Source organism: Natator depressus, chromosome 3, assembly GCF_965152275.1.
Source record: "Natator depressus isolate rNatDep1 chromosome 3, rNatDep2.hap1, whole genome shotgun sequence".
Taxonomy (NCBI): domain Eukaryota; kingdom Metazoa; phylum Chordata; order Testudines; family Cheloniidae; genus Natator; species Natator depressus.
The window spans coordinates 205,061,571-205,080,567 of record NC_134236.1 but is presented as its reverse complement, the minus strand read 5'-3'; the positions used below and the strand labels follow the sequence as shown (position 1 = coordinate 205,080,567).

Genomic DNA, 18,997 nt, shown 5'->3' with positions numbered 1-18,997 from the left:
CAGAGAATTATGACATGAATCTTGCTTCTATAAACTAGATCCAATAGTAATTTAATTAATAATAGAACTGAGGACTACATTAAAACTAAGGCTTCCAAGTGCAATCACATCTGAATTATGATATAAAGATCTAAGATGAGACAACATATGTTTAAGACCAGACTCTCTAGTCATCAAGCTGGCAGTGGATGGCAGAACATTTTACCCTCATGCACTACACCTGGAAGAACTGATGCACAAAGGGTGAAATTCACCCAGGTGCAGTGGTTCCATACAAGGCCTGCCGGACCATTTAAACCCCATGGTGGAGCTGTGTAAGGGGAGCATGTGATGTGGGTGCAGAGAAGGCCTCCATGTTCCATGTATAGTAAAGGGAATCTCTCTGCCAGTCCACAACAGGCCTGAATCATAGGGGAAGAGGGGGTGTAGGGATCATGAGCCATCAGATCTGCATTAGGGCATATCTTAAATCCTCGACACAAAAGACTCAGCGGGGCAGTGGTGGCTATTGCACACCATAGGCTGGAACAGTGGCTCCTGAAGAGTTGAGAGTTTAGGGTGTGTGGGAATTTCTTCCTTTCTACTACCACTTAGTTCCATGCACAATGCTCATGTAAGTCTAGCTATGTGCTGGGAGGGATGTATATTCACCCAGCGCATCCTGTTTCCTTTGCTAACAGCAAAACCACAAAATATAAAATTGGAGAATGAAAAAAGTCTCAGCAACTGTATAGAACTGATATCAACTTGCTTTTTATAGAAGTTTCATAAAAGGTCCTGACTAGTCGACATAAGAAGCTAATGATACATATAGTTAAGATTTAGAAATAATGCATTACAGTAAGTTTTGCATGTGTCATGCTTACACTACAATGTCAGAAATACAGGCCTGAAATCAATTATTTATAAAATGTTTACTTCTTTGCAAAGCTCGGAAGATTAAAAGCATTATAAAATTATGTTACAATAAATCACTAATCAAAGTTCTTAGTTAGGCATTCATTCTCTTATGTATCTCTGTGAATAAGTATAAATATGATAAATGATTTAGAATAAATATACTCAAGACCGGTTACTTTCAAGGTTTTGGATCATTATTTAAGTCCATGTAAACTTTCTAGAAAATATATACACTTAACCTCATACCTAAACTCTGTAGCATCTCCTCAGAACTTCAGACAAAAAGAATTTTCTTACAAATCAATTAAAAAATTGACAAGAACTTAAGAAAACAGGAATTAAGGGCCTCAAAATAGTACACATTAACAACTTGAAAAAGCAGGATGAAATCTGGAAGCTGTTTTAATTTAGCAAAGTCTGAGTGCCCCCTGACGGTCAAACTGACTACCTACAATACAGTATGCTGTGGCATTTAAGATTGCATGTTAGTTACTCCCTCATTATTAAATACTTCTTTATAAAATAATTAAGAGGATCAATTGCAATTGGCAGATTATTCACTAAGAATAAACACAAAATTAATAAAAATGCATCTTTGGCTTAAGAAATAGTTTGTACAGAATATAACAGACTACTTTAGAATACAATTTAATCACAATTAAAAATATTTTAGAGAGTGTTTATATGTTGACAAATTAAAAATCTTATTTGTTTACCTTAGCCTACAATTTATCTTTAATCTTCAGATCATTCTGAAATGTGACAAAGCAAATAAGCCTAAGAAAAATAAACTGCCCGCATCAAAATACAGAATTATCCAGAATGCTAGTGACCTCCACTGGCTGATTCTGTTGCTACAAGACTACAAAATGCCACACACATCGTGTTCTGCCCTCTGCTTTAGAGAGATTCAGTCATGACCTTTTCTCCCAAGTAATTATATTACTTAACACATTCTTTTCTTTCGGCAAAATATTATACTCTTCAAACTAAAGTTACGTCTCAGGCAGTTTAAACATTCTCGGTAGAGTAAATGAATCCAGGGAAAACAGTTTTATAGCTAAGGCAAAACAGGACAATATTTGTGGGAGAAGAGGAAGCTATGGCATGCACCTCTGAACAAAAGGGAACAAGTGGTCTTTACTCAGAGAGCAGCTTCCTATTAAGACTCACTCCTTCGTACATTATGCCTTTCATCCCCACTCAACCACAAAATGATTTTGCTGTAGGAAATACAATAGCAGAAAAAGATTTACATTGAAAGAATCTTTAATAATAAACTGTTGCAGATCTGCCTACTTCCCCATGATTTATAATACAATAAATATCGGATTCTATTAAGTCTCATGCACTGAAGACATTGCACTGAAAAACTGAATATAAAAGAACTCGATTCTTCCCATCTCCAGTACCATAATAGTGAAATGAGCATGTATAAATGTGCTAAGAGTATCTCTTTGCATCTTTTATAGCTTGTGTGTATTAATCTGTAAAGCTTATTAAGAAAGTCATTGCTATGCAAAGCAGCACCCAATCTCTTTCTCTTGCTTTTCAACAGAGTGCAGTGTTTAGCCAATAGGACTGGTCCTCTGCCCCTCATTCCGCATTCATAACATGCAACATTTGCACAATGTATCTCTCAAAGGCTGCTGAATAGAAAGCCTTAATACTCATGTAAACAACTGCAAACCAATTACTTAATGAATCAGGCCCACACATAATGAGGTGCCAGACAAAGAGCTATAAATGCATTTTTGCGCCCAAGCCTCTGCTTTAAAGTAAAATCCCTCAGCTGTAGTTTGGGCTTAACTGGCACATCATAATTATTGTCTCTAGGACATCAGAGGAAGCCATTTTTTTTTTATTTAGGTCCAGCAGGGTCTTTTTCGAGGTCACTCATCAGCTCAGTGACAAGATAGAGCAAAGAAGAATTTTTAAAAAGTACCACAGCAGTACTACACTGTTACGTTTATTCTCAAGTACTGGTTTCGAGACCACTTGTAAAAGCAATAAAGCACAAGAAGTGACTGCAATAAGTGGAATCCTTAAATGTAAGCATCTAAGAAATTTCACTGCATCCCGACCACAAATAAGCAACCACCTGAGCTCCCTATTTCCCATTCTTTCATACTTCTTTGGGTACTTTACGCTTCCAAATATCTTTGTAAGACAGATGTCAAGTGTCCAGTAGCAAATGTTACTAATAGACTTTATGTTGAAAAGGCAATATTATTTCTAAGTTATTCAGGAAAATAACTTTATGATACTACTTTAAGAAAAAAATCTTGAAAAATATCTTAATCCAGGAATTTAGTTTTAAGTGTTTACTTTGCCTTATAATTTCATGCCTTTGGTCTCTTAGAAGTAAACTGTTTCCAAAATCTGCCGAGTGTGCATGTGAATTTGAAAACGTAAAATTAAGACTAAAGAATTATACATGAATAGCATTTAAATAAATGTTGAAAGTTGCCAACATACATTATAAACCAGCACTGTAACATGCTAAACAAAGTAAAATTAATACCTGAAAATATTTTTGCATAGTTCATTAAATTGTACATATTTTCTTAAAAGACCCAAGACCTGCATTTTAATAATCACATTAAGGGCCTGATCCTTCTCTCACTGAAGTCAATGGGAGCAGAGGGCTAACCCAAAATGTATAAACACGGGGCTTTTAAAAAAAATTACAAAAACAAACTCATTTGCACTTCATAATATTAAGTTTTATTTACTTAGCGTATCAGTCTCCCAAACAGAAATTAAGTTACAATAAAGGAAAGTTTAATCATCTTAAAATGGAAGGTTTTATTTTAAACAAAAGCAAACACCTACTTTGTCAATATTTTACATAAGTCTTAATTATTTCACATGAATTAACTTTATTGCATTGGAATAAGAGAAAATATTGTGATTTTTAAAATGAAATATAAATCAGCACAAAATAAGAAATTAAGATTTCTTCTAAAATTATCTTGGAACTCTTTCCTATGACAATTAGTGTCACCAATAAAATCATTATGAACATTACAAAGTACAAAAGGATGTAAACATGCTGTAAATATAGATAAGATTAAATAAATCATCAAAATGCTTAAAAGTATTTTATCAGCAGTCATAAATGGCAGTTTTCTGACAAGGAACCACATACTAACAGAACCCACTTACTGTGATGTTTTAATAAGCATCCAGATTACAATCTAAAGCCAAGCTAAAATTTCAGGAGATAGTTGATAGTTGTATTATATTCCATTTTATACTGTTTCTTGACCACTAATTTGACTGCCATTGTTTGATTAGTATTTCATGCTGATGACAAATTCAAGGAACATCTAAGATCACACAGCTCAAAGAATCAAAAGGAACTGCTGCAGTTTAACAAATCTAAAAAGATAAATTGCACCTTTAAGAAAAAGGCAAGGTCATTAATTAAACATACTTATTTTGAAAGGAAAAGAAAAGTAACAAATACTCTAGCATCGAATACTTTTTAAAAAATACGTATTGAGCTACAGTTAGTTTACTTCTCAGCTACATCTACAAGAAGAAACATGCCACTTTATTTCTTCAAGACTTTATGTTTTATGTCTGCCCTTTTCCTGACAACTTCTATTGTCTGGTCTCTAAGTAGCCCTACTGAGAGCAGCTGTACACGCTAATTTGTGGTTCACTGAGATGTCAATTGAGTCTTAAAATGAGAAAACAACAGCTGCAAAACAATACCTGACTTTGGTGCAAATATTTTCTAAGGTGTACTAAAGTTTAGGTTGTTATACTGAACAAACACAAATACGAACCTTAACCCTCGTTCAAGTCACAGACAAAATAATATATATTCAGAGTTATATTCATTTTCTACTGGCACTTCTTACTCTGTTAAAGCCATTCAGAAATGAAATGGTCTAATGACTTTACCTTGACAAAGGACTTCTTCCTTCACTAGATGAAAAACTAGCTTCAGAACTGATTTTGTTGATTTTCTTGGTCTTGAAACTATTGCTATCGATATTCAAACCTGTGGTAAGTATAAACACCAAATGTAAACATTTAACAAACACTTAATTAAAAGGTAGTCCACACAGTAACTTTTGACTTACAGAAATCAATGGAAACAGATATTATTTAAGCAACAGAGAACAAGAAGGTGTCATGGACTCTGAAATCAATACTGTATATTGTAAAATAACTGTTCATTATGTGTTTTTTTCTTTGATATTTTGGAAGAAAGTACAATCGAAGAGTATCAAAGAGATACCATTTTAAGAATCTGTTTTAAAAATGTACAGTGATACTGGAACAGAATGCACTAGCAAAATGTGTCCCTGATATTTTTAATAAACTGGCCAATTCAATCTCCATTGCTTGGACAGGGGCACTCCCATGGGGTAGGTTTACTTTATTTGTAAAACAAAATAAAAAAATCCTCATCCCTGACCCCATTACCACATGGGACTCTCTTTAAAACCTGTCCATGTCATTCCATTATCAGTCCTAACCTCTGTCAATCTGCAGAACAAGGAGTTGACTCGTACTTTAGTTCTGTTTCATTTGTTTTTACACCTGAGGTTTTATTCTCATGACTTGGCAGAACTGACAACAGAACAACACACAATCTCCTTCAGACAGGTGGAAAGTTATTTGTAGAAATAACTGCACACGATTAGTGCATTTTTGCACATTTTAACTAATTTTAGAAAAGCAGCCTTTGGGGTACTGAGATTCTGTTCCAATAGCTGTATTTGCATCATGTGTCAATTTAAGCAAAATCTCACTGTTATGTATATTTTTTCTCAATTGTTTTCTTTTCCCTTTTCCTGAAGTCTTGTTTACTTAGGTCACTTATTTGCCTTCCTCTTTCATTAGGATTATTTTCAGAGGGCTACAATTCTTTCTGTTGCGGTAGGTTATTCCTGCTCCCTCTCAAATTCTATAAAATACTTAATGTTGTGACTTAAATAGACAACAAAATTTGTATTTTAAGGTTCTTTTACTGGTTTGCTTTTTTCTACATGCCTCTTACTTCCCCTCTATGCTTCAATGAGTACAAATCGTATACCAATTTAGTTCCAACTCATCAATATAATCAGGCCTTTTCTTAAATATTTCTGAACTACAGGGCTTGATTCTCAAATTACAGTACAGTCACTTTAACGCTTCTTTGTATTGTAAAGGGGATTTAGGGTAAATGAGATTTGGGACCTAAACATTATTTATGTGAGACACAACTGAAAACCAAAATATGAATAACTGTAACTCTTACCAACTTCATTCTATCCCCGAAAGAGTAAAATATAATTTCTAAGTCTCTGACAGTTTTCCCCCTACAAGTGGATATGCATTTCATAATCAGACACAGTTTCTATAACCTGAATCACACATACAAGTCTGTTAACAGATTTACAATACACAAACCCTCCTCACAGTGTGTCCTGCACTTCCAACAAAGAGGCCAAAAAAAGAAAAAAAATCGTATTCACGGGGGAAGATGAGAGGAGGTAAAGTCTAGGAGTTCTAGTGGCAGCAGTATGCCACTTCACGGGGAGAAGTCTGACCACTTTCAAAAGAGCTGGTGACACGAAAAGAAACTTTGCTCTGAGGGAAAGAGTGAGGAACACATGCAGAGAAGCACATGTACCCGTGGGAGATCAAAAGAGGAGCTCCTGGATAAGAGAGTGAAAGCAGTTGAGCTGCAGGCAGTAGCACTGGAATCGAGACAGGCACACAGCAAGAAAAGAGCTTTTATTTTTGAAAGTTTTATAATGTTAAGTTGTTTATTTGCAGGTTTCTTTGAGCAGTGAAGTACTACAACAATTTTAATCCAATTTGGACGAGTTAGGTCCCAATGGAATCACTTTATTTCTAAAGAACACAGGGGACAAAACACAGATTGAAGATTGTGGCTTTTAAAAAAAAATTTAAAAATATGATCTTAAGAACTTTTAGGGTCAGCAAATCTTGCACATGCGGCAAACATTGTAGGCATGGCCTCTTTTATGGGAACAAATGGGGTGTATTTTCAGCAGAGATCCAACAGGAAAACAAAATGTGGTGCTCTGCCCACAAAATAAGCTACACCCTATCAAATTAAATGCCCCTAAGAGTAGGTTATGCAGATGTGCAAACTATGATTGGGCATGTCCTCTGAGCTCCTCTGAGTATGGCGTGAATATGCCCATGGGCTCTGCTAGCCTCCTGGAGTTGGTGGCGGGAAATATGTGGTGGTATCTCCCAAATGCTACCCCAACTGTGGCACCAAAATAAGACCACTCACAGTAAATGGTGCAGATCTGTGATGCCCTTCTCTCCTTTCTTATACAAATAGTTAATGCCCCTGGGCATCTGAGCTAACAACTCACTGAGAGGACTGGGGCAGTTCACACCTCCCCAAGTTATTGCTGCATGCTCTCTGCAGACTCAGAGAGATCTTGGCTGCTGTAACGCTATGTTCAGGTTTTTGAAGTTTTCTTTGCAACCATGACCGTTAGAGACTTCCTTTGATTTTGTTTTATACATGAAAGCTGAGATTCAGCAGAATAAGGCAGCAACTTGAGAGGGTGTCATTACATCATACCGCTAGTTAGCAGCCAAATCGGAGTCCTGATTTTCAGATTTATATGAGCGCATATGGCAGGCAGGGCTGAAAACTAGAACCATGTGCATCCATGGAACATAGATTTTTTTTTTGCGGGGGGGGGGGGGGGGGAAGACTTCTGTTTGCTCAGTTAACTATTCTCACTAGCAAGGCAACTAACTGCAGGTCAGAGTGTCACTTTTCCAGACCTTTTAACTCCTACTGAAGTTTTAATAAAAAGTAGTCCCGGCAGTTCATCATCTAATAGCAGTAGCCAGGGATATTAATGTCAGCTTTAACCACATACTGAGCAAGCACTACAGGATATAAATAGGTTGGATGGGCTCAAATCTTCACATTTTCTCATGAAAACCTTTACTTCTAGATTAGCATCATTGTGTCACCACCACAGTTCAGAGAGCACTATGCATTAGGGTAAATATGCTTTTTGGACATTCTTAGAAGATTTGGTAAGAGTGCTGGGGAAGGATGGAGTGCTAGACCGAGACTATCCCTCATTTCAGGCTGGAAAGCCCGACACCTATCCAGGTTCAAAGGAACTTTTTAAATGCCATGGGGCAAATGGGGGAGAGGAGCAGCGGACTTTTGTGACTTTGCCATCTTCTGGTTCTCCTCCCTCTTTCATCACTCCTTCAGTGTCTCGTTTGGTGGGTCCTCATCTCCTCCTTCCCTCTTTTGGTGGGAGTCCCATATGGCTCCATCCTAGGCTCCCTCCTTTAAAGCTTTTGCATCCCATCTTTGGAGGATATCTGCAAACCACATTCTTTGCCCTGATGATTCAAATCTACTTCTCTGCTCCAAACCTGTCTCCATCTGCTCAAACTCATTTCAGCCAGTCTTTAATATCTCATCGTAATGTCTAGCCATCAACTGAAACTTTATACAGTCAAAAATGAGCCCTTGTTCTTTTCCCACCCATCTTCTCCCCTCTCCTTGTTACATCAGGGTTGTCAGATGGGCTTCACCTTGGACTTGCATATCTCTTTTTATCCACGCATACAAGCCACATCTATTTGCTGCTCCATCTTCCTGTACAACCTTTCAAAATTCCAACCTTGTTTTTTTTGCCCATGCTGTTAAAACTCAAGTCCTTGAACATCTCGCATCTTGAGTATGGCCTTCTGCACTGCTCTAGCATCAACACCTGCACTCTTACCACCCTCACCAGACCTTTCAGACATTCTTTGCATCGCTTCATTGGCTTCCTCTTCTCCACCACATCAAACACAAACTACTTGTCCTCCACCCTTAAGGCCCTTCATAGCTTAGCTTTGTCCTACTTTTCAACTGTAATACAATATTGTGCCATGAATCCCCACTCTTGCCCTACCAATACCAGCTTTCATTGCCCACGTTTTCCTCAAGCATTTTTGTACTTTCTTGCATCCCACCCGTTACGAATGTGAGAAGTCCCTTTAAAATCTAAATACACTACATTATCTTTCTTCTAATCCTTCCTTAAAACTCATCTCTGCTGTGATGCCTACAAAACATTTGGAGGGTGCGGGGAAGGGGACTAGGCAGTTGGTGTGCTGTGACTGACGTTTACTATATAAACGTGATCACTTTGCTCATACCTCATCTTAACCCGCACTTGTTTGGGGAATCCACCTGTCTCTTGTCATATGCCAATATTTTAGACTGTTATGGGAAATGTCTCTTATTACAAGTGCCTAGTACAATGTGGCCTTGATCCCTAGCTGACAAGGTTTATAACAGTGCAAGTAAGTAGTAATAATTATATGCATTTGTAGTGTTTCGTCATTGTGACAAAACATCGGTAACCAATGCAATGTAAAGGCACAAAATGTAAGATTTAGTGGCTATGTGGTCTGTTGAGAGAGCAGATCTTTAAGAACAGCCAGAAAGAGACTTAATTTTTGTTCCTTATAGAACTGTGGCTTAGTTCAACATTGTCCCTTGGAAAATAATCCAGTGTTGGCAATCACACTTCCCCAGTAAAACAGATCATCATATTTAAGGCTACATGTAAACTACTGCTAAGCATGTAGCGGTTACTATATCTTCCAGCATAATCATTGTCCTAAAAGGTTTCTTGTTCACTGTATTGTAAAACACCTTGTGTACAGTAAAGCAAGCTTTGGGATAGTATGAAACACTACATAAAACCAAATTCTGTGCTATTCTCTTGGGCTAAAACTAATTCTAGTACGCTAATGATATCATGCTACAGAAATCCCTCACATAAATTAACCTTATTAAATGCAAAAAGCTGTCCTAACATAACACTAGGCTGAACAGCATTCAAAAGTCAACAAAAGCAAAATTTTTAAAAGAGCACTCAACCATATGTACGACAATGGTGCCTTTAATTATGTAATGGCATGCTTTTTCTTAAACCATTAAATACAATATTTGTTTAGAGAGAGACTTAAATGTGTGAGCAGCTTAGGTAACATGCAACTACCAATTTAAAGAGTACCATTAAGCGCGCACACACACACACACACACACAGGGGGCAGAGTTAAGGTTGCACATTCACTTTTGCTTCTCCTGTCTTTTCAGTGCTTAATTGTACAACTTTAATACTTAATTACTATAGGGCCAAAGATAACTTTTCACAAAAGAAAAATCCATGAAAGGGGAAAATGGGGAGGAAAACAGAGCATCTCCACAAGGAATTCTTACCAAATTGTTCTGTAAAGTGGGGGGGTGGAGAAGTGGGATATATGTTCTGTCCCCAACAGAATTCAAAGACTACTGATGCTTGGGGATTCCATGGAGGCCAGGGATCACTCCTCCATAGGCTCTGTGCTTCATGGGATCCCTGGAGCCCACAGTCTGTCAGTGCCACACCAATGAAGCCACACTACCAGGACCTCCTCAACTGATAGCTTCCCCAAGACCCCCTTTAAAGTGGAGGAGGGCTATGGAAGGTTAGGGCTATCCTATCCTTTCTGGTGTAACTATGGAGGCCCAGCTGGGGAACAAAGTACATATCCTCCAGCTGTACCTGTTCACTGCTTGCCACCTCCCCTTGTGCAGACTCCTGGTCCCACACAGAGCAGGGTGGTGGGAGACTCTGCTGCAGAAGTGGCTGACACCAATCCCTCCTTATACATGGGAAATGGAGATCCCCCAGGCACACATTAGAACAACACGATTAGAACCACAGGGAAAGAATAAACTGCCATAGCTTTTCAAAACTACCCACATACCACCACCATCACCACCACTCCCCGCAATAATCCCAAACACATGTAGCCCCTCACCGCAGCACCCCCCCCCATTCACCGCCTGCACAAATCAACACAGTCTCTCAGCAAAACACACACACTTCCCAACCCTCACTCATACTTACCATAAAACCGTAAACTAGACCAGCAAAGCCAGGGTGTGTATGGGGGTCATCACTACTGTGCAATAATATTAACTAAAACTATACACAAACACAGGCAAATTGGGGTTGGGTGGGCGCAGCGGGACAAATCAGTGGTATTTCAGCAAGCTGTGTCCACACACCAATCTCCACCCCCTTGGGGTACCCAAGTGAAAGGTCACTCACAATAGATCTTCTTCCGAACATGATTATCTTTCTCCTTTCTTGAATGCTTTGATCAATATCAGTTCGTAATCTTGATATCTAAATAGTCACCTTTAAAGTTAATCATCCCTTGAAATGAACACTATCAGAAACCACTAACACACCTTACAGCTTTACTTACCTTGTTAATTATTATAGATCATATATAATGATCTATAATAATGTATATACTATTATAACTATTATTTATATTACAGTAGCACTTGGGGGATTGATTGGGCTTCCACTTTGCTAGGTGCTACACAAACACAAAATAAAAACAGTTCCAGTCGTGCAACTTACGATCTAAATAACCTCCACCACCACAACTGATTGTGATGGTTACATTTTTGGTAGTCTCAAAAGCGTAGTCAAGGATTAAATCGCCACAAACTATTATCTACCCTAACCCTGGTAGAAGCGCGCTCCCCAGTGCGCTCAGCTGCTGTCTGTGCTGTTTTCTGGGGAGCACTTTTGAGTGTTGTCAATCCAGTACCCTTTTACAAGCACTAAATTCCCCTAATATAAAGGTGGAGATAGAGAGATACAGAAGAGAGGCGCAAACACAGGGTGAGAATACTTCCGAAACTCTGATGGGAAATAGGTCCACAAATAAGAATCTTATGTGATACCTTCAAAGAAGCAAAGTTAGAGGAAAATAATTTCCCCTTTAAAAAAAAAAACAACCACCATAATCACAGGATTCACTCTCTGGAGAATATAGAGCTGAAGGAAACCTCAGCATTGAAACACTGATAAAACACTTCAACAGTGTCCAAAAGCAGGCCAATACCCAACAAAGAAACCTGAAAGTATCTGTTTGGGTTTTTTATTTTAATGAAGAGAGATATAAGATACCTCTAATCATAACAAGAAGCATAAACTGACAAAGCTTAAAGGACATGCTCTCACAAAAGCAAAAACTTTCAAAGACTGGCCAATTCAAAAAATCCCAAGAGGGGGAAAAAAAAAAAAAAAAAGACACTTAGGAGAAGACTTGCAAGATCTAACAAGCATTTCTGCCTAGATGTCAAAACTAAGCTCAGACTTTCAGTGTTTCTCAAACATACGTAGGAAGAACCGCATGCTTTGTACCAAAATATCCCTGAGGCTAGCAGCCCAAATTTCTCTAGATAGCATGTGTGACCGGACCTTCCCACTGCAGGACTGTCAGAGCACAACAGTAAAAAAATGCAACCTGCAGTCATTTACACATGAACCTCCCCATAACAGTGATTCCTAATGAAATGATATCAAATGAAACAAAAAGTTGGGAAGACTTATTAAAGCCTTTATTAGTCCACTCCAATTGGAGCCCCAAGAACCTTTTAACTTCACATTCAAAGAAGGACCTCACCAGGAAGGATGTGCAGGCATAGGAAAAAAGTTGGCAGTATGATTGGCTCATTAAAGGCAACGTGAAAAGCAAAAACAAAATTGGATTTGTGCCCTTTTAGCTTCTTTAGGATGTATGAGGAAGGCCTAAAAAGTAGGTTTTTTGGTTTTTTTAAGGTTTTTTTTCTGCCTATTCTTACATTAGAAATTCAGGTTGTTTTTACTCTTATTCTTCTTCAGGAAGACAGTAGAGATTCCTGGAGAACAGAAGGATTATGACATTCAAGATGCCAAGAAGTAAAACCTGATGACTGGAATAAGGAAGTCATTTATATTCGAACTCTTTATATCTTTGTTAATATCTATTTAACTCAAAGACACAATCAACCCGTTGGGAGAGAAGCTATCTTCATTAAAGACTGGCCCTTCAATTAGGCGCAGAGTTGGCTCACGAGGCACAAACAAGACTTCCAAGCAGTCCTCCAGCAAAATCAAGCACGACAGATTTAATATTCTTTATATTTCAAGCCTTGTAAGTGCTTCATAAAGCAGCCCCCGCCCCCCAAAATACAAAGCTCATATTTGACACTCTAAGGTGAAAATCTTTAGGAAAGAAACTAAAATGAAGGATGAATCCATAACATCCACCAATTTATTCTTGTACAACCTTATATAACATGAATCAGTCACTACAGGTATGTCTACACTGCAATAAAAAACCTGCAGCACTGAGTCTTGGAGCCTGGCCACCTTGGGCTGCGTGGCTAAAAACTGCAGTGTAGACATTCCTGCTTGGGCTGGAGCCCAGGCTCTGACACCTGCCCCCATCACAGAGTTTTAGAGCCTGGGCTCCAGCCTGAGCCAGAGCAACTACACTGCAATTTTTAGCCTCATGAGCCTGAGTCATCTGGCCTGAGCCAGCTGCAGCCATGATGCAGGTCTTCTTAGATATCTCCTATTAGACCTGAAAGTTTACTCATTCTGGGCCAGACTGTGATTCGCTTGCTCATGCTGTATAGTACCTTATACCATAAGTAGTCCCTCTGAAGTCCAAGTGGAGTAAGGAGCTATTTAGTAGAAGGGTATTATAACATGGCCCTCTGTGAGCTTAAGTCAAGGCTCTCAGGAAAATGACCTTCCACGTAAAAACCTTCAATTTTCTCCTTTAGAGAAGGGTTTAAAAAGTCCACTTCTACTATCATGGGGGGGCATCTGAATTGCTCACATCTTCTCCACAATGCAGGGTTTGCCACCCAGAGAGGCACTCTCTTTGGAGAGATTTGATTTCATGCAGCATCACTTCCTGACATATGCACACAGTTTTTCCAGGAGGAAGAGCAGGGTGAAGTGTGAGTCATCCATCACAACTAGGGCCCATCAGAGGCAGACAGCCTGAAGCTTCCTTCTGAAATGAAGGTTCCAGCAGACTACTGAGAATGGCTGACTGGCTAACTGCTATGGAGCCCTTCGAAAACCATTTGCTTTACTTGTGCCTTGAGAAAGGGGACTTAGTCCGTTTTGGCTTCTGCTGCTGCTCTTGAGCCAGAGGACCTGAGAAAAAAGTTGGAGGTAATGGGCAGCTCTGAATGCGGACATCTTCTTAGCAGGTGCCTTTTCCTTTCCTCATGGGAAAAGGATGAGGACATTCCGAGCCCAGAGAATGCTGAGTGGTTTAGTTTATGTCCTTCTGAAAAGCAACCTTGACCTAATCTCTCAAAGTTAAGTCCAAAGCAGACTGCAAACAGTTACAAAAGGATCTCACAAAACTGGGTGACTAGACAACAAGATGGCAGATGAAATTCAATGTTGATAAATGAAAGTAATGCATATTGGAAAACAATCCCAACTCTACATACAAAAGGTTGGGGTCTTAATTAACTGTTACCACTCAAGAAAGATCTGGGAGTCCTCGTGGATAGTTTTCTGAAAAAATTCGCTCAATGTGCAGAAGCGGTCAAAGAAGTTAACCATGCTAGGAATCATTAGGAAAGGAATAGATAATAACACAGTAAATATCATAGTGCCACTACATAAATCCATGATAGACCCAAACCTTGAATACTGTGTGAAGTTCTGGTCACCCTCATCTCAAAAAAGATATATTAGAATTGGAAAAGGTACAGAGTAGGGCAACACAAATGATTAAGCATATGGAGATTAAAAAGACTGGGACTTTTCAGCTTGGAAAAGAGATGACTAAGGGGGGATATGATAGAGGTCTAAAAAAAATCATGAATGATGTGGACAAAGGGAATACGGAAATGTTCTTTACCCCTTCACATTACACAATAACCAGGGGACATCGAATGAAATTCTTAGGCAAGAAGTTTAAAACAAACAAAAGGAAGTACTACTTTACATGATGCATAGTCAACATGTGGAACTTGTTGCCAGGGGATGCTATGAAGGCCAATGAGTTCAAAATGAGTTCAAAAAAGAATTAGCTAAGGTCCTGAAGGATAGGTCTATCAATGGCTATTAGCCGAGATGGTCAGGGACGGAACCCCATGCTCTGGGTGTCCCTAAGCCTCTGACTGCCAGATGCTGCGCCTGGACGATGCGGGATGGATCACTTGATGATTGCCCTGTTCTGTTCATTCCCTCTGAAGCATCTGGCATTGGCCACTGTTGCAAAAGGATACTGGGCTAGATGGATCATTGGTGTGACCCATTATGGGTATTCTTATGTTCTAAAGGGAACGGAAGGCCCTCAAGGTTTTTCTGAATCTCTATTGCAAACATGAATACTTCTAAAAAAAGAAAAGGAGTACCTGTGGCACCTTAGAGACTAACATATTTGTTAGTCTCTAAGGTACCACAAGTACTCCTTTTCTTTTTGCGGATACAGACTAACACGGCTGCTACTCTGAAACCTATGAATACTTCTGGGCAGCTAATCCTGAGGAAGCAGCCAGCTCTCATAAGTAGTATGGGAAGGGGTGACAATTGTATCAGGGCCCCCAAAACATCTGTAATGTCTTATTTAACCCATCAGCCCTAAAGCTCAGTGTATACTAGGGGGGAAATGGGAGGGGGTGGGGCCCCAGCAAACATGGTGTACCAGGCCCCAAATTTTTCTTGATGGGTCTGGAAGCAGCTCTGACAACTATTGGTCAAACCAAAGTATGATTTTACCTATTGCCAGGACAGATCAACATCCTCCTTCCTAGCTTGATCTGCCCTTTGATCACACAGGCTTGGTAGTAGCTGCAGAATAGTAAACCTGATAATCAAACAAATCCCATAATCAAACTCAAGGTTTTGGCACATTGCTGTGAGTTCAACTGGTCTTCCCATTGACACCAGCTATCTCAATCACAAATGTGTGTGTGGAATGGAAGACACAGCTGGAAGTGTCCTCAGATAAGGTATTTTTTTCCCTAATCAACAGGACAAGGGAAGGAGATGCAAGGTGCCTTTCAAAAGTTCTCCAGTAAAGTCATGAAGAATAGGATGGGAGGTCACAGCAATCCCATTCAAAGCGGGCTCCTCATCCAGGTACTAATCAGTCTTGGCACTTGAGGGTACCTGGACAGTAACTAAGTGAAGTCCATTTGTCTTAGTTAGCTTCTTTAAAAGTTGGTGGGGAAAAAAACCCCACGAGAGCAGAGTCACTTTTTTGCTGCTCTTTTGCTGTGGAGATAAAAACAGCTTCATCCATGTCCAAAGAGCACTCATTAACCTCAGAAACATAACCCTCCTCCCACTCTAATGATTCAGTTCATCCAAGCATCAACACCAGCTGCAGAAAGACTCTCAGTCTCATGGTCCGAGGGGTCTTGGCATCAAGAATGACACTGCCTGAGTTGTTGAATCAACTTCTGTGCCCTGGCCAGCAATCTTTGATGGTGCTCTCATGGTATTGCGATGGTACTATTATTTCTGAGATACTAAAACTATGGAACCTAAAAGACTTAACAGTTCACTCAACAAGCTATCATCAAGATTCCTTAACTTTGTCTCCAATTGCTACACCTTGATGGAGAGAAGTATCCTGCAGTTCCAGTTTGGAGCTGGCAGGAGTTAAGAGCTTCTACAGTGATGCATCGGAAGGTGTCTGCCTCCCACATGGTACCTTCTGTATTTGGCACTTTCATGGAAGTGATGCCTCATGAACTGAGTCAAAGCTCAGCACCATCACCCTACTGTGGCAATGTGCTGATGGTATCAATGCATTTACACAATTAGGAGATCTCAGATTCAATGTGGATATTTGAAGTGGATCTGTTGGTCCTATTGGGAAGTTAGGTCCAATTATTCAGCAGAACAGAACAACTGAGGCCTCTGTTTAGAAGATGAATCCTATGAAGCACTTTCAGGTTACCACTAGGGGAGGCTTAAGGTGCTCCACGTGAAAAAGGATTATCTCTGGGTAACACCTAGTACCCATAAACATCACGCTTGACTCCAAGACAGAGGATACAGCAGTCACACATCTTCCTGAAGCCACAGACACTCCTTCCCAGGTGGCAAGGGTGAAGAGAACATTCTGGAACAAAAGTAGAACAAGAGGAATAAAACAGAACTGCCTGGGAGCTTTGTCAGGTACCCATCAAGTTTCAACACAGACTTCATAAAAAACATGCTGAAGCCCCTCCAACTCAACACTGGCAGCAAAGGCAAAAAACCCATCAAGAGCTACAATGATTCCCCAAAGCCTCAAGTGCTTCTAAGGTCTCAACACAACACCTTGTTGCAATGAATCCCCATTGGAAAAGGGTGCACTGAGTGTTCAAGACTGAGCTTAGATGCATTAAACTCAATATAAATAGTACAGAAAAACTGTAACAAAGTATCAAAGACATGAACCATTTAAAAAAAAGTTAATCTGAGCTCAAAAATTTTTCTCACAAAAACAGACTGAAAATTCTAGTCCAGGCATCAAGTGGGCTAGGTGTTGCCACAAAGCCCGGAGTGTACAAGGACAAGCAGACAGACAAAACGTACAGGTACTTTATTAAAAAAACTAACGGAAGGGTCAGGAAATCAACAAAGGCCAACTGAAACCTGCGGCAGATCATGGGCTGAAGATGTATCGCATCTGAAAGAAGTAACCTAGCTTTCAAATGGCATATCTCATGCTCTTAGAAAATGACAGAACACTAGTTGACGAAATCACGCCGGAACTGGCGTGGAAAGCAAGGTGTCAATCAGCATGAACTGATTGTAAAGCACAGGTGTCAATTTATTAAAATGATTTTTCCATTATTTTAGTAATTGAATATTGATTAGTTAAAGCTTTTCAGTAGTTTCACAAAAGAGAGAAATAGTAATATTTGTTTTTGTTTAAGTTTGACACAATGAACATTTAATTAGAAGAACGTAAGGGGCGGGGAGTTCTCTGCTTGCACAAAGAGGCACGTCCGCTTTTGCCTGCTCTTGCAGCACAGCAATCTAGTGTTTGACATACCCAGTGCCCCCTGGAGTGCTGGATGCTAGCAATTTGACTCCCCACTTGGGTCAATTGTACGCAAGACTGGACCCCAATCAAGAGAGTCTTTTAAATAGGATGGTACTTAGAAGGCACCTTTAAGTCAGAGGAAGCTATTGTACAACATCTCTTTCAGACCTCAGAATGAATGTACCTTAAAATGAAAAGAAATTGAAAAGTAAACTGAAAGGCTCTTTAACTACTAAGATGCAAATTCAGGATGCTGTGCTCTCCTCAAGGAGTTATTAGTGATGTAATTACATAGAGAAGATGAGCATTCTTTACACTGGTCTATGTGTTAGTAATATCATCCACTCTTTGCAGGAGAAACAGTGAACCCAGAACTTGTATCCTAGTAGGTTTAACTAACCACCCACCCACGTTTTCAAAGTGCATTTGTCATTTTGAGGCTCCACATTAATTCTGTTAAAGTTTTAGGTTCCTAAACTGTATTTTGTTTTTTCCTCTCTAAAATTCAGTTCAGTTATTCTGTTAAAAAACAAACCCATGTTTGGATACAGGAGAGGAAAAACAGCACACAAAGCCAGTAAACTTAGGTATTTTTCCCCTCTCCAAAGTGGAAAAAGGTCAAAGTATGTCTTTAATTTGTTTGTTTAATAAAGGGAAACCACTCTTAGGGTGAAACCCTGGAATACAAGGAGTAAGTCTTTATATTTGAGCGATAAAACAGGGTTCACGAAAGAAATGTTAAAAAACCTCCACAGAAGCATTATTCTCCTGTTTTTATATTTTTTTAAAAAAACCAAGCCGGAAAACCAACAAATATTGTATATGCACATGTATGCCTCATCACCTCCATATCATTGTACACACCTGCATAAATACAGAGCCGTACACTCGGATTTATAATGACGTAGGCCAGGCTTTACACAATAAGGTAATACATTTATAATGACGTAGGCCAGGCTTTACACAATAAGGTAATACATTTATAATAACGTAGGCCAGGCTTTACACAATAAGGTAATACATTTAGACAGATTACAAATCCAGAGTTCTGTCCTGGATACTAGTGTATGCTATTGATACCTTACCACTCAAAAGGTAATGACATTTTTCAAATTCCATCCAAGCAAGCATTATACGTCTGCTACAGGGAGATCTTAGCACGTCTTGATAAACCTTATTGATAAAATGTTTAAATTACCAGACAGCCTTTATAACAGAGGCACA

General features: G+C 39.2%; 1 protein-coding gene across 7 annotated transcripts in view; it reads right to left on the bottom strand.

Annotated features, from left to right (window-relative positions):
- The window catches only part of KIZ (kizuna centrosomal protein), a 101,124-nt gene that overhangs the window by 11,233 nt on the left and 70,894 nt on the right, over positions 1 to 18,997 (bottom strand). For all 7 annotated transcript variants that reach the window (XM_074949742.1, XM_074949743.1, XM_074949741.1 and 4 more), the window contains one exon: positions 4,816 to 4,915. In XM_074949742.1, coding sequence (XP_074805843.1) covers positions 4,816 to 4,915 — 100 coding nt within the window. The remainder of the gene's footprint in view (positions 1 to 4,815; positions 4,916 to 18,997) is intronic.